This window comes from Phoca vitulina, unplaced genomic scaffold, assembly GCF_004348235.1.
Source record: "Phoca vitulina isolate PV1807 unplaced genomic scaffold, GSC_HSeal_1.0 scaffold13, whole genome shotgun sequence".
NCBI lineage: Eukaryota > Metazoa > Chordata > Mammalia > Carnivora > Phocidae > Phoca > Phoca vitulina.
In genome coordinates, this window is record NW_022589716.1 from 1,570,483 (window position 1) to 1,586,229 (window position 15,747).

The following is a 15,747-nucleotide window of genomic DNA, read 5'->3' on the forward strand; positions in this document are numbered from 1 at the left end:
CAACTCCCGTCACGCCTCGCGATTGTGACCTGAAGCACCATTGGCCCCCAGCGCGCAGTGCACGCCGGGCCCGTCCCGGCACTACCACTCCCATGACGCACCGCGATAGTGACCTGGTGTCACATTGGTCCCCTGAGCGCGGCGCGCGCCGGGATATGTAGTCTCTTCCGCCCTGGCGCTGTTGCCGGGGGCAACGGTCCCATCTGGCCTGAGTGGCTGGCCGTATCGCGGTGGCGGCCTCTGCGGATGGACATCGTGGGAGGAGGTTGGCAGGGTTGGCTGGGCTGCCGAGGGCTTGGCGTCCGGACTCGGGAGAGGAGTTGCGGGGAAAGGGGAGCGTTCTGTGAAGCTGGGCTGGGGGGGCGGCGGGAGGGCGGCCCGGCGCCTCACGCCTGTTTCCCCGTCGGGGCCCACTTGGGAGCGTGGTCGGGAGTGGGTCGCTCCCGGCGGTGGGGAAGAGCCCGATGGTCTGAAGGGAGCCAGTGTTTTCAAAGTTAGCTTTACTTATTTTTAACAACTGGATTGAAGATTCGTTTACGTACCATACAATTCACCCCTGTTAAGTGTACAATTCAGTTACTTTTATTTATAAGTTTACCAAGTGGTGCGGCCATCACCACGATCCAGCTTTAGGACTTCTCCGTCGCCCCAAGGATATCCCTCCTGGCCCTTTGCAGTCCCTCCTCGCTCCCACTCCCAGCCCCGGGCAACCACTGAGGTGCTTTGCGACTGTGCAGATTTGCCTTTTCTGGATGATCCTTATGAATGGGATCATACAGTGTGTTTTTTTTTTTTTTTACATCCGGTTACTTTCCCTGAGCATGATGTGTCCGAGATGCATGCGTGTTGTGTGTATCTGTATTTGTTCTTTTCTTATTGCTGGACAGTATTTCGTTTATGGATGGACGTCAGTTCTCATCCATTCATTAGTTAATGGACTTTTGGGTTGTTTCCACTTCTTGTCTACTACGAATACTATTATGAACGTTTGCATACATTTCAATCTTCTTGGGCTACGTGGGAACTGCCAGACTGTTTTCCAAATTGGCCCCTGTACCATTTCACAGTCCCCCATGACAGTGTATGAGGGTTCCAGTTTTTTCACATCCTCACCCACACTTGTTATCTGTAGTTTTGATTGTAGGCATTCTAGTGGCTGTGAAGTGGGATCTGGTGGTTTCGATTTGCATTTGCCTAGTGGCTAGTGACATTGAACGTCTTTTCATGTGTTTGCTGGCCATTCATACCTTTTTTTTTTTTTCAGTGCAATGTCTGTTCATATCTTTTGTCCATTGGTTTATTTTTAATTGTGTGTTTTAAAAATAGATCAGCTTGTGGTAAAATGGACTTGACACCAAATTTGCCTCTTTAACCATTATTGATTTATTTTTAAACCTAGGGAAACTTGCAAAAGAACTAGATGCTGGAAAACCTGGCCTGGTGGTCAGGCTTTCCCTCTGACCCACAGAATGGCCGGGGCCGAGTCCTCTCCTGAGCTTCAGTTACAAAAAAATAAAGGTAGCTGTCGATGTGCGAGTGTCTTCCGCTTCCTCTTTACCACGTCCTTCCAGCTAAAAGCCAGTTAAAAGTACGTATTCCAAACATTACTATCTAAATCTTACTATTTATTCCTGCCCTACAATGACCGTAGGAATCCTGTGAGGGTCATAGTTATAACCACCTTTTTAGGATGAGCAAGCTGAAGCACAGAGTGGTTAAGTAACTTGCCCAGTGTCACACAGGCTAGGAATTCTGCACTGTTTCTGTTGCGGGTGGTTTTGTATTCACTGACCCCTATGGTCAGGCCTGTGCTAAGTTAGTTAGTACTGTTAGTACCCAGCTCAGGCCTTAGTGCCCCGGTGGTTACAATGGGGACAAGCAGGCCAGCACACCAGGCAGAGAAACAGAGAGTAAAAGAAAAATAATTCAGTCTTATACAGAATCTTAGGGCTGGGTTAAATACTTTTCCTTGCACAAAACATTTGAGTTCAGGTTTGGAAGGCGCAGAAGACATAGGCTTGCCAGATTTAACAAATAAAAATACGGGACAACCAGTTGAATTTGAACTCCAGATAACCAATAAATAAATTTTTAGTCTGAAGGTGCTTGGAACATACTACTTTTTAGTATAAAAATAATCTGGGTCGGGGTGCCTGGGTGGCTCGGTCAGTTAAGCATCTGACTCTTGATCTCGGCTCGTGTCTTGGTCTCAGAGTTGTGAGTGTTGGGCTCCGTGCTGGGTGTGGAGCCTACTTAAAAAAAAATTAGGGTTATACTCATATTTTAAAAATTATTTACTATTTATCGTAAATTCAAATCACTGGGTGTCCTGTATTTAATCTGGCAATCCCAGTGAGCTCGTTTTCCAAGTGGACAGGGATGGGAAAAAAGGCTTTTTTAGGTCTCACAGTGAGTTAAAAAAAAATAATAATAATGCATGGCCTTGCTAAAACATTCAAACAATATGGGAACAAGCAATGGTTGAGCATCTTGTCTTTTCTGCCTCACATAGTATTATGCTGGCCACGTTATTATGCACAGATCTCCCTTGTTCCTTTTAGCGGCTGCATCGTATTCCCTCATCTGCATGCGCTCTTCTGGATCGCACCAGGTCTCTATGGATGGGTTCAGGTTTTTGACGAGTACAAACAATACTGCTGTGACATTCCTTGAACATGCATCTCTGTGTGCGTTTCTGGGTGTAACTGTAGGTAAATTCCCAGACGTGGAATTGCCAGGTCACGGGGTCTCTGCATCTCCCATTTGCGTTGCTGTTGGCGTGTTCCTTACTCAAGGGGCTGCAGCAAACACACCCACTCAGACGATATTTTTCCATCTTTTTAAGATTTTAAACTTTTTCGAAACCTTTGGAAATCTTGTAATGGGTCATTTTTATTCTTTTAGGGACACGTGGGAACTCTGAGACTATGATGAAAGCACTGACCTCTCTCCCCCAAAGAACGTACACCAGCATGTGCGTGCACCATGCAGCTGACCTTGGTGGGGGGTGCTGTGTCCGTAGCCCCTCTGTCTTTCCAGAGCAGTGGTTTTCACCCTGAAAGGACACTTGGGTAAAGGAGGAGCCCTGATTTGGGGAGTGAGTGGTGGTGTAACTGGCCAGGCAGCGAAGCATGGTGGGGAAGAAGGGGAACTTTGGAATCAGACCTGAGCTTTGAATCTGGCTCTGCTGCTCACCAGCCAGGTGACCTCGACTGGCGACCTTGACCGGTGACCTAAACTTCGGGGGCTTTTATTTTTCTTGGCCTCCTCTAAAAGGGGTATCACGGTTGCATGAGGATTAAATGAGATAATACAGCTCTGAGCAGAGTGCCAGGCACAGCACTGGAGCCTGAGAAGCACTGGCTTTTCTGTTTAACGTTCAGCACGTCTCATTGAAGACCTGGCATAGAACGGTAATTCACTCGGTGCTACTGGGTGTTGACGTTTTCATTGTCATTGTGGGGCTTGAAGGGAAGGCTCTAGCCAGACTGCAAGGGAGGATCTGAGCTCTCATACGGGAGGCATTGAGGGATTTGAAGGCACAATATGAACGTCAGATTTTTTTTTTTTTTAGGATTTTTATTTATTTATTTGACAGAGAGAGAAAACACAAGCAGAGGGAGCAGCAGGCAGAGGGAGAGGGAGAAGCAGGCTCACCAAGCAGGGAGCCCAATGCGGAGCTCGATCCCAGGACCCTGGGATCATGACCTGAGCCGAAGGCAGCTGCTTAACGACTGAGCCACCTAGGCGCCCTTAACGTCAGGTATTCTTACTCTACGTTTTCCTTTCTTTACTCCCTAGAATGGCTTCCATAAGAAGAACCGGCCATCCCGTGCGCAATATTTTTGGTGATTTTAGTGATATTTCCTTAGAAGATTCAAAAATGGAAGAAATCAGAAACTTGAAAATCAGTAGAAGTCTTACCAAAAAAGCACCCGCTCATAGCAGATTTCTAAAAGGAAACCAAACCATGGGTGTAGAACACTCACTTCTGAAAGAAAAGGCTGTTGTGGAGGGTGGGCACAAGCTCTCCTCAGGGAGACCCCCGACCATTGCCTCGAAGCTCAGGGCCAGCGCCGCGCTCACAAAGCTGGCTCAGATAGAAACCAAGATCATGAATCGGAAGGTGAAGATGGATTTGTCTGACATGGAATCTGACCTAAAGACCTCTGAGGACAGTCTTCCAAAGAGCACAGACACAGTCCTCCCCAGGAGTACAGTCAAACTTCCTTCACACAGCCTGGATAAAACCTCCCAGAAACAAGCCCGTGAAGTCTCCATGGCCGACAGCAACGTGCAGAATGGGAAGGTCAGTAGGTTTCTAAAGAGGAGAGAACCACCCGTTGAAAATACTTTCCCTGAAGCACATTTTGGAAAAGAGAGGAATTTTCAAACACCCAAAGAGAAAAAACCTACTAGAAAACTAGATTCTCCAGACAGCGATGAGGAGGAAATGAAAGAGTTGCTGGGAAGCTTGCTAGAATCTTCTAGAGAAAAAGAAACACACACGAATCAGTGTTTCGGCAGCCCCAAAGTCAGTGAGAAAGAACAGACAAAACTGTTCTCGGTAAGGTTTGCGTGTACTTCTTATTTATTTATTTATTTATTTAGATTTATTTATTTATTTGAGGGGGGAGGGGCAGAGGGAGAGGGAGGGAAAATCTTCAAGCAGACTCCCTTCTGAGTGCAGAGCCCGACGCAGGGCTGGATCTCACGACCCTGAATCATGACCTGAGCTGAAATCAAGAGTTGGATGCTCAACCAACTGAGCTACCCAGGCGCCCCATGTGTACTTATTCTTTTTTTTTTAAGATTTTATTTATTTTATTTTATTTTTATTTATTTATTTTTTTAAAGATTTTATTTATTTATTTGACAGAGAGAGACAGTGAGAGAGGGAACACAAGCAGTGGGAGTGGGAGAGGGAGAAGCAGGCCTCCCGCCGAGCAGGGAGCCCGATGCGGGGCTCGATCCCAGGACCTGGAATCATGACCTGAGCCGAAGGCAGACGCTTAATGACTGAGCCACCCAGGCGCCCCATGATTTTATTTATTTTAGAGAGAGAGATCACAAGCAGGTGGAGGGGCAAAGGGAGAGAGAGAGAATCTTAAGCAGGCTCCATGCCCAACGTGGAGCCCGACGTGGGGCTCGATCTCAGGAAGCTGAGATCATGACCTGAGCTGAAATCAAGAGTTTGACGCTTAGCGACTGAGCCACCCAGGTGCCCCGCATATACTTATTCTTACCGAAGCCTTGCGTCTGCTCTTCAGGTCACGGCGCTAGAGACTTGACAGCAGCCGTCTCCCGCGGGCTACTAAGGAAGGGGTTTGACAAGGAACGGTTGGGCTCCAGCCAGTCTCGGATGCCTGTTTTGGGGCCTGCTCTGTGGGTGACAGGATTTGGGACGCATTAGGCAGTTTATAACACCTGGAGGAAGTGTGTGCACCTCGGGTCAGCGCTTGGTGTGGCTGCTCGCCAGTGCCGATCCACACGTGCTCGTCAGGGGCCCCACACGGGAAACGTGGCGGAGCTGCACTTGCATTTTTTTTTCAATTGAGATGAAATTCACATAACCGAAAAGTAACATTTGTAAGATGAACAGTTCAGCACCATTTAGTCCATTCATGATGTGCAACCACCACCTCTGTCTGGTTCCAGAACATTTTCGTCAGCCCCAAAGGTGACCCTGTACCTGTTAAATAATCACTCCTCGTTTTCCCCTCCCCCAGCCCCTGGCAACTTCTAATCGGCTTTCTGTCTCTGTGGATTTGCCTGGTGGGGATGTTTCATATACATGGAATCATCCAGTATGTGACCTTCTGTGACTGGCTGCTTTTACTCAGCGTAATGTTTTCGAGGTTCATCCACATTGTAGCATGTGTCAGAGCTTAATTCCTTTTTACGGCTGAGTGAGACTCAATTGTGTGAATATACTACGTCTTATCTCTCCACCATCCATTGTCGGGCATATTGGGTCTTTTCCACCTTTTGGCTATTTGTGAATACTGCTATTATGAACATTTGTATACACATACCTGTTTGAGTCCCTGTTTTCAGTTCTTTTGGGTCTGTCCCTACGAGCGGAATGACTGGGCCCTCTAGTAATTCCATGTGTAACGTACTGAAGCAATGCCAAGCTATGTTCCACAGCAGCTGGGCCATTTGCATTCCTGGCGGCAGTGCATGAGGGTTCCAATTTCTCCACATTGTCACCAGCACTTGTGATCAGAGCTAAAACTGGTGACTAGAGCCATCTTCATGGGTGTAAAATGATGGAAAGGCTGCATTTTAAGGGGAAAAAATATCTGTATATACATTTTGGTTCTGTTGAAGGTCCAGGCTATCATAGACCATATACTCAGGGGACTTAATTAATTAATTTTATTTATTTTTTAAACGATTTTATTTATTTATTTGAGAGAGAGGGAGAAACAGAGCATGAGTTGGGGGAGGGGCAGAGGGCAAGGGAGAGAATCCTTAAGCAGACTCTGAACTGCGCACAGAGCCCGATGTGGGACTCGATCCCATGACCCTGAGATCATGACCTGATCCCAAGGCAGATGCTTAACTGACTAAGCCACCCAGGTGCCCCTCAGGGGCCTTAATTTAGAAAAGGTGTAATTAACAAAATTTATTTGAAAACCAAGTGATATTTCTGATTACTTGTGGAATATTTCTGGTCCCAGTATTATCTTGTTTAAATGTTGTAGCTTGACTCCTAGAAATGAGGGGAGAGGGAGAGAAAGAGGCACAGAAAGAGAACTATTTGGTTGCTGATCCTTGGCCTCATGCCCCACTCCGGCCACATTGTTCAGTGGTAAGGACTTCATTGTCACCTGTTTGGTAATTAATTTCATTTATTTCCGCCAAAGTAGGATCAGATCCCAACGCAGCCAAGAATCCTTTCGCTACCCAGTGAGGAACTTTCCAGCCCAAAGTCATTTTGGACACCACCTCTGCCAGCCTCACAGTCCGCAGATGGGGCCCTTCGCAGTGTGTGCTCGAGAGCTCACTCCTCACAGACTCACACTTCAGGGGACACAGCTGTCCACACGGCATCGCTTTCCATCCCTGGCCCCTCTCCAAAGTCAGCCTCGATGGTGCGGCATGACAAGTTCTCCTCCCCGGGAAGGAGTGAGGCTGGGCCTCGTGATGAGTCGCTCTCAGAAGCTGCTGATGACAGCCTGAACGGTAACCTACGCCCTATGCCCAGCTATCACCCTGGGCAGGAAGGGCGAGACCACCTGGAGGGTCCGTGGCGGGGCGGGGGGGGCGGTCACTGGGTATTGCCATGGGAAGTGCGTGGTTCACGCTACACCCTCTGCTTCCTGACCTTCTTTCTTGGTGGAGGGGCCAAGTCAGATTTTTGTTCTATCTCTAATGTCTTCATCCAGTAACCCTGACCAGTGACAGAGCAATAACCCAAAAACAAAATCCTAGAGCCACGTACAGCAGAAGGGCGATTCAGTGTTCCTTTTGGTGAAAGAGAAATTTGCCTCCTTTCTTTTTTAAATTCGGAAAAGGAAGTAAATCTCTAACCAGTCACGCTTAGACATTTCTATTATTTCAACATTATTCGACATTGTTTTTATCTTTTTTTAAAAAGATTTTATTTATTTGAGAGAGAGAAAGAGAGAGAGAGAGCATGAGCAGGGGGTGGGTCAGAGGGAGAGAGAGAGAACCCCAAGCCAACTCCCCGTTGAGCACAGAGCCCGAAACGGGGCTCCATCCCACAACCCTGGGATCATGATCTGAGCTGAAACCAAGAGCCGGACGCTTAACCACCTGCGCCACCCAGGCACTCCAACATTATTTTTATCTTAATATTACACGTATTTAAAAAAGAAAGGAAAAAGATGTGCAGCCAACTCTTCCGTCTTCCGTCTGGGGTACTTCATCATGAGATCCAAGTAGAACTGTGTCCTGAAGGCCCAGCGGGCACCGGGAGGCACCAAGTGTTGTGTTGGCAGGAGGATGATGGCAAACAGGCCGACGAGCGCCGTGGCCCCTGCGTGCCGGGGGACCTGGAACTCGGGACTCAGCAGGAGGGGAGGGAAAAGCGCTTTTCCACGGTCCCGGGGGGGGGCCCTGCATCAAAAGCCAGATTCACAGAAGAAAAGCATGTTAAATAAATGTTAAATAAATACCCAATATTAGTTTTATGTGACACAGGAGCCTTCATAAGGAAGTGAAGACCCGAAGAAACAGTTGTGTGTGAGCATTTTTATGTTAGGCCTGATGAGGAGTGGACAGTCATGGGACAACGTGATGGGACAAAAGGCAGTGAGCTAAGGGTAGTGAAGGGGCGCACTCAGTGAGGCCTGCTGGGGTTCCTCTTGGTGTCCCTCCACCTTGGAAAGAGGAGGCTCCTTTCCTGCAGGGAGAGGGAGGGCACTTCTCCCTCGAGGGTCTTATGAGCTGCTTCAGGGGAGAAGGGTGGCTGCCTCCTGCAGCACCTGCCCTTGCTCAAGTTCCTTCAGCCTGAAATATTCAGTATGCCAAGGTGCCGAGTGTCGGGGTGGTGTGTCCTGAGCCCCATCACAGACTAACCTGGGTGTGAACACCCCAGTAGGGGCAGCAGCAGATCTGCTGAGGAAGGGGGGAGTGTTGTCAACAAAGGTGCCCTCGTTAGGGCCGGAGAATGCAGGGGGCCCGGCCCGAGGCTGCCGGTGTGAGAAGCCCCTTTGGGCCCCCTCAGTGGCTGCCATCTGCTGGATGCCACGTGGCACCTCGCTAATCGTGGTTCTGATCCTTGGGCCCAAGGGGCTGGTAAGTGGGTGTCCTTGCCCTCCCTGGCTCCATGTCACCTCCCTCATGTGGATGGGAAGGTGGGCGTAGGCTGGCGGGGCAGCGACAGACCCAGGTCCCTGCCCTTCTGCCCTCTGTCCTCACTGCCGGCCTGGAGGGGCCTCTGCTGGTGGCCAGCCCCTGCCCTCCCTTGTCCAGATGTAGCCTCAGAGAGGGAGGCAAGCTGGGAGTGGTGAATACGTTCTGAGTTTAGGGTCTGACGTAGCTGGGGTGGACGTCCTGGCCTCACCTCTTACTGGCTGTGCAGTCTGGGGCTCTCTGTGCCTCAGTTTCCTCATCTGCAAAGTGGGGGCAGAGCCATGCCAGTGAGATCATGCCTGTGAAGTGCCTCGGCTGGTCCTCCGCAGGAAGGTTGGCCGACGTGACAATGACATTGTTCCTCAACCACTGCCAACGCTGTTCCAAAGCCCTCAAGTCCAGAATCACCCTAGTGCCTTTGCTCTGGGCCGGCTGGGAAGCCTTTTAGTTCAGAGGCTTTTCCAGGGTTGTGTCTTTGGACCTCCCCGCCATGTGAACTGTGGTGACCGTCAGAGTAAGAGGGCTCGGAGGAGGGGCGAGCCCCCAGGACTGCAGTGATGAGGGGGAATCACTCTGGGGCTTAGGACCATCAGGTGTTGAGGGGCAGACCCCTCTCACCTCCAGCTCTGTCCCTGCTGCCCAGAGGGCCCTGCTCCCTCCCGTGCCCGCTGCCGGGCACTCTCTCCCTCTCCCTCTCTCCCCCTCTCTCTCACCACACCCCGCCCCCCTCCCGTGCTTCAGGGCCTGAACTGAACCACATAATCGAGTTCCTGCCAACATTGGCTGATGTTCACCGGCCGTCCGCCTGGAGGCGCGGGCTCGTTTGTCAGGTCCAGAGAGAGCTGTCTGGAATACCAGAACCCCGCAGAGGACTCTGCTCCCGAGTCTCCAGCACCCACGTGAGCGGGCTCTGGCGTTGGGCCGTTTGGCGTGCCCGGTGCTGGTTCACTTCAGGTTCCTGTGCCCTTAACTTGCTTTAAATGGGAACTTAGGACACTTCGGGTCTAGTCTTGTGTCTGCCTGAGTTGTCCCCCATCCCCACCCCCGTACCTTGAGCACACTTCACACCACGCATCCTTCCCTGCGTTGCCATCATCGACTCATCTGGCCCAGGGTCTGTTTTTATAAATAAAGTTTTAGTGGAACACAGCCGCGTCCGTTTGTTTTACACATGGTCTGTGGTGGCTCTTTGCACCGTAAGGACAAAGCTGGGTAATTGTGATACAGGCTAGGATACAAAGTGGAAAATATTTACTATGTAGAGAAAAAGTGTGTCAATCCTTGTGCCGGCTTATGAAGGACAGAGACTGCACGTTTCTGGTAAACACTGTGGAGGAAATAAATGAGTCAATGTTGCCATGTTGCATTTTTGATTACAGATTTTCGAATCAATCTTTTGTCCCTTGATGATCTGGCTCCAGCTGTCAGCGAGAACTCAGACTTGGAACAGAAAGTAAGTATAGCCAACTTCACTTTTCATTGTCGGTCATGTGGAGAGGCTTGCCATGGTGGTGCTTCAATGAGGCCCGTGGTTCTTAACCCCCAGGGGCCACTTGGCATGTCTGGAGACGTTTTTGGTCATGACTGGGGTGGAGGGCGCTGCTGGCATTGGGTGCTGGGGCCGGGGGTGGGGGCGCGGTGGCGGCCAGGGACACTGCTCAGGGTCCCACGCAGCACAGGATGGCCCCACTGCGAAGAAGTGTTTGAGTTTCAAATGTCAGGAGTGCCCCAGGTGAGAGATCCTGATTTGGGTGATAACAGGAGACAGCTACTTAATGTAGCAGATGATTGAAGCAGGTCCCACTTAAACCGCCCCGAAACAACACCGCCCTGACCTGTGCTCAGCCCAGTGCCCCGTTGTGATTCTTGCCACATTAGTAACCTCGCTCCCGAACGCACGTTGTCATGATACAGAATGATGACACTTCAGCAGAGTTCGTCCACATGCCACCGACACAGGCTGATGCCATCGGTGTTCAAACGGGGCAGCCCCGTGAGGCTGAAGCGTCTCCTGAGTTCCGCTCACAGTCCGGGGCCCGCCCCAAGCCGCCGAAGGACCAGTGCGGACCCTCACCTGCTGGGCTCCCTGGGGACCCATTCCAACGCAGTGGTATTTTGAGCATGCTGATCGGGCAAAACCACTTGCCAGTTACCTCTGTCATTCTTTGTTTTAGAAAGAAGGCCAGCAGGAAAAGGCATCCAGCCAAAGCCCCCAGGCTGGAGGTCCCCCCACTGGAAGCGAGGTCTCAGAGTGCCTGAGTGAGCCGTCGGTCTCCTCTGCTGGGCCTGAGGGTGCTTCCAGCCCGAGGCCGAAGTCTCGAGAGCCCACGGCGAGCGCGGTGAGCTCAGCTTACTCGGAAGATTTTGAAACAGCATCCGAGTCGAGGGCCCATTCTGAGGAGTCTCCCGACAGGACTCCGGACACTTTGTCAGAATCCTCTGCAAGCCTGCAGCCAGACCTTCCCCTGCCAACACTCAAGCCTTGGAAGAAGCGGGGCAGGGACGTTACGAGAGTCCTCATGAAGGAGACGGCCGTGCAGACCCTCGAGCCCGCCTTCACCTACCAGTGGGCAGAGGGTAAGCAGGGGGGCCCCCCGAGGGAGGCGCAGGCTCTCGCGGGGCATGCCGCGGGCATCCTTGGAAGCACGACCAAGAGCTGCAGGGTCTGGAGGTTCGGGTCATCATCGTTAGGCAGCTCGGGGGCCCGCGGGGCACGTTTCCTCTTCCGAGGATCAGCCCCAGGCCAACATTTCTCTTCACGCCTGGTATGACCTTCCAGACGTTTCTCTTGGCCCCAGCTTCAGTCTTGGCCCATCTGAACAGAAAGGTCCCTTTCTTTTAAACCTTCCCCCGCTCTCTTTTCTCATCTAGGTGGACACCCACAGTGTCCCCAGAGCTTGTTCCTGGGCTGCGCGAGGGGCTGTATCTCTCACCTGCGGTGTGCATTTTGATTTGGGGGGGCCTAGCCGTAAATCAGCCTGGGCTGCACACCAGGGCGGGGCATGACCATTCTCTTGCTTCTCGGGGAGGAAAGTCGGGCAGATGTGCCAAGTGCTAGAAGGCGTTCAAGGCACTGGGAGCCCGGTTCTGTGAGTCGGAAAGCTCCGCGTTCCTCTCCGCAGCCTCGTGCTGCCTGGCCACGTAGCCAGCTGTCCAACGCGGGCAAATGTGTGCATTTCTGTATTTTTTTGAAATTTCAAGGGAACTTTCATAAAACATAGCTGATGCCGTTTTCCTAGACTAGGCCTGACACTGAAAGGAGAGGAAAACACAGCCTAAATAAACCGGCTTCTTAGAGTCCAGGGCACATCCCGAAGCCTGCTCGTGGCCCGTAGATGGAAGGCCGAGGTGGGGAGGGCCCGATGCCGCCGTGACCAGCCGGTGTGACCGCGGCGACCGCTTGGGCCAGCTCAGCTGACTTGTACCAGGAGAAGCCAGCAGAAAGATGGAGGCAGGCTTGGGGAAATTGTAAAAGGGGAAGAGGTTAACAAAGCCAGAAGGGTGGCTGTCCTTCAGAAGAGAAAAGATGAGATTCGTGTAGCCTGTTTCATGTCCCGTCCGCTGATGAAAGGCGTCCTGCCCACTCATCCCCTCCCCCTCTGTCGCTGGGACAGGGGCCGGCGTGGCGGCCATCGGGCCCGCCCTGGGAGGTGCCTACGTGGATCCCGTGCCCATTGCCAGTCACGTCGTCAGCGCGGACTCGATAGAAGGTAACAGCCCAGCTCAGTGGGTCCTGGCGGTGAAGGCGCAGATTCACGGCCACCCGGGGAGGGGCGGGGCCCCGCGTTAGTGCCGGGTGCGGGGGGCTCTGTTGGTGAGATTGTCGCAGCCACAGGCAACTGCCACGGTTCCTAGGATCCCGGACGACAGACTGAGTGTCCGAGAACCTTCGGTCTGTCTTGCCAAAGGACACCCGTGTCAGATAAAACAGGGGAGTTGTGAGTAACACAACTCTGAGCCCTCCACCCCAGCGGGGCTATTCCTGTGTGTTCCGCACCCCCCCCTCCCCGCCCCCGTGCCTTTGTGTCCAGAATCCATAGTAGTTTTTCCCCCGAAGACACTGAGCCAGTACTGAGAGGCAGCCAGCCCGGCAGCCACGGGCCTTGGTGCCTTGCCGAGTCCGGGGAGTGCCAGGGTCCCGGGCGGCCCGGCCCGCGGTGGGGGAGGCCCCGGCAGCTGCCATCGGGAGCCCAGGCTGCGTCAGGTCCTCACAGGGCCACTGACCACTTGAGGGACACAGACAAGGGTCCAGCTAGTACCTCTTATGTTTTTGCCCTTTTCAGTTTTTTTAAAGATGAAGATACTAAAACACACTGGTTGTAACCACGGGATTGTTTATATCCTTTCAAAAAACTCTCCCGTTTAGCTATCACCCCCGAGCTTGTTCTGTGTTGTTACGCAGCCTTCCGGTGATCCTTTCGAACACTTACACAACTTCCATTTTTCAATATATTTTGAATTTAATGAAAACTTTTTTATTTTTAGTTTTATTTTTAATTATTTTAGTTTTGTGTTTAAAAACACAACATGGGGCGCCTGGGTGGCTTAGACGGTTGAGCGTCTGCCTTCGGCTCAGGTCAAAATCCCAGGGTCCTGGGATCAAGTCCCTGCTCAGCGGGGAGCCTGCTTTTCCCTCTCTCTGCTCATGCTTTCTCTGTCTCTATCAAATAAATAAAGTCTTTAAAAAAAACCCACATAAGATTTACCCCCTTAGCTATTCCTTAGTGTCCAGTTCAGTGGCATGAAGAAGGTTCCCATGGGGCAGGTGTACCGCTGGGGATGCCGATTGGCTAGACTTCGTCCTGCGGTCGGACGTTAAGACTCAGGTTTCTGCCTGGGCACTGAGCATCCCACACGAGCAGCTCCCGAGAGTCCCACGCCAGCCCTCAGAAAGCAGCTCGCTCACTCCAGGGTGGAGGTGGCTGGGAGGGACCAGTGGGGCCTTTGGTACTTCTGGGAGAGGGCAGGACCTTCCAGAAAGCATCCCCAGTGGCCGCACGCGGGCGCTGCCGAGCACAGGGGCCCAAGCAGCGGACCTTGTCCCCCTGCTCTGGGGGGCACCCGTGGGGAGGCGGGCGGGTGGGCGGGCCGGCCGGGTGACACGGAGCCGGTGCAGCCCTGACAGCTTACAGCCCGGCCGTGTTGGCGCTCAACGACATGCTGAAGCAGCAGCTGAGCCTGACGCAGCAGTTCGTGGAGGCCAGCCGGCACCTGCACGGGTCCCTGCTGCAGTCCCTGGACCGGGACTCGTTCCACTACCACACCCTGGAGGAAACCAAACAGGTGACCGCAGCACACCGCCCTTCCCGGGAGAGAGGGCAGGGGCCTCGCTCGTGGAGGGGGACGGGGCTCAGGCCGGGCAGCGGGGACGCTGTGGTCGCAGCAGAGGGAGCGTGCTTCTGACCTCAGGGCAAAGGCGGGGGGGGGGGTCCTGTCCCTCCACAGACCCTTCCCAAGCTCTGTCCCCGCGGGGCCTCTCTCCTCAGGCCTGGGAGCTGAAGCACTGAGAATGTTACACTCACCTTTCTCTCCCCAAATTTAATTTTTGTCTGATTATAAAAAATTTGTGCTCATTTTATAAAAATTTTGTTACAGAGAGAGGTAGTTTATAAGGCCTTCCATAACTTCAGAGATGATTATTACCAACTCGATGTTCTTTGGATTTTCCCCGTGTAAAACATGAACTGTATTATGTAGAGAATTACAGTGTTGTGTGTTATTGTGTATTATCAAATACATGTTACAATGTAATAGGTGTAACATTCTATCTAATGTGTATTTCTTTATAGAAATGGCATCATACTATATGAGCTGTTCTGCATGGGGATTTCTGTCCTTTTATCTACGTCAGTCCGTAGTTCTCAAAACAAAGGACTTTTGAACAATATGGTCACGATACCATGATAATCCTGAAGCCAAACGAGCTTTTCCTAATATCGCTGGATATCCAGCGTTAGATTTCCACTTGTCTCGTGAAAGTTGTATATTTTGTTGTTTTTTCATCAGAACCCAGACAAAGTCCATACATCAACACTGTCCGGGGTCTTTTTGGCCTCCTGGTCAGAGCGGCGGTTCTCGCACATACCACGGGGGTGCCCACTTTGAGAACCATGCTCCTCAGGTTTCCCCTGCACTGCCCCCCCCCCATCTCTCTGATGTCTCCTTGTAGTTTATTTGTTCAAGGAAACAGGTTGTTTGTTCGACGGTTGCCCCCATTCTGGACTGTTGATTGCACCCCTGCAGTCCTTTCACTTCGCTCGGTTCTGCACGTTGGTTGATGGGATGCAGCTGAAGCGGTCTGCCCACGTCGCCTGCCTGCAGCCCACCGTGGCTCCTCACGCCCGCACTGGGCCCGCGTCCTGGGAGTGGCGCCAGGGCCCCGTGGGCTCTGAGGGCCCCCCGGGCAGCGCCCCTCGCCGGTCCCACCCCAGCCACGGCTGCTCTTCCCTCTCAGACCCAGTCAGGGCTCGCCCCTTGCAGGGTGCTCTGCCGGGAGCCTTCTGGGCTCATCTCTCGTTTCTACAGCACTGTCACATGGCATCCCGCCTCTTTTTCTGTCCGCCTGTCCAGGAGCCACTGGGGACAGGTGCCGCCTCCAATGCCCCAGGCCTCAGTAGACTCAGTAGACCGCGGCAGCGGTGGTGACATCTCTGTCCTCTGCCCCACAGTACATCAGGCACCACAGGCCCGCGCCGCTATCCCTGGAGGACGCCCTGGAGGAGGTGAAGAAGGAGCTGTGAGTACCAGGAGGTGAGGCGGGGTCCGTGGGCTCGAGCTAACACGCTGGGCCAGCACGCCGGCTGTGACGCCCACACGTTCTTTTCCAGGGGACAGTGGTGGGAGGTGGCACCCAGGACTCACCTGAGTGGAGTCCCGGCTCCAGCCTTTCCCAGCTGAGGGGCCGACCGCTCCCAGCCTCCC

At 52.5% G+C, this 15,747-nt stretch overlaps 1 protein-coding gene across 3 annotated transcripts; it reads left to right on the forward strand.

The window, feature by feature from the left end:
* Positions 1-179: 179 nt before the first annotated feature.
* On the forward strand, positions 180-15,736 carry CUNH19orf44 (chromosome unknown C19orf44 homolog). 3 transcript variants are annotated; one of them, XM_032412319.1, is made up of 11 exons: positions 180-265; positions 1,400-1,588; positions 2,905-2,974; positions 3,802-4,567; positions 6,876-7,191; positions 10,206-10,279; positions 11,001-11,403; positions 12,441-12,536; positions 13,943-14,109; positions 15,495-15,562; positions 15,654-15,736. In XM_032412319.1, exons 3-11 carry the CDS (start codon positions 2,928-2,930, stop codon positions 15,721-15,723), a joined length of 2,007 nt encoding a protein of 668 aa, XP_032268210.1. In that variant the 5' UTR covers positions 180-265; positions 1,400-1,588; positions 2,905-2,927; the 3' UTR covers positions 15,724-15,736. The 3 variants fall into 3 exon arrangements, with proteins under 3 accessions (XP_032268210.1, XP_032268212.1, XP_032268211.1); XM_032412321.1 differs by lacking the exon at positions 2,905-2,974; XM_032412320.1 differs by having other exon boundaries at positions 2,905-3,071; positions 15,495-15,729.
* The last annotated feature ends 11 nt before the right edge of the window (positions 15,737-15,747 follow it).

Coding starts and splice junctions, on each gene's coding strand:
- CUNH19orf44 (XM_032412319.1), top strand. CDS start 2,928: ATGATGAAAGCACTGACCTCTCTCCCCCAAAGAACGTACACCAGCAT. Junction 2,975..3,801: donor CAAAGAACGTACACCAGCAT/GTGCGTGCACCA, acceptor TTTACTCCCTAG/AATGGCTTCCATAAGAAGAA. Junction 14,110..15,494: donor CCCTGGAGGAAACCAAACAG/GTGACCGCAGCA, acceptor TCTGCCCCACAG/TACATCAGGCACCACAGGCC.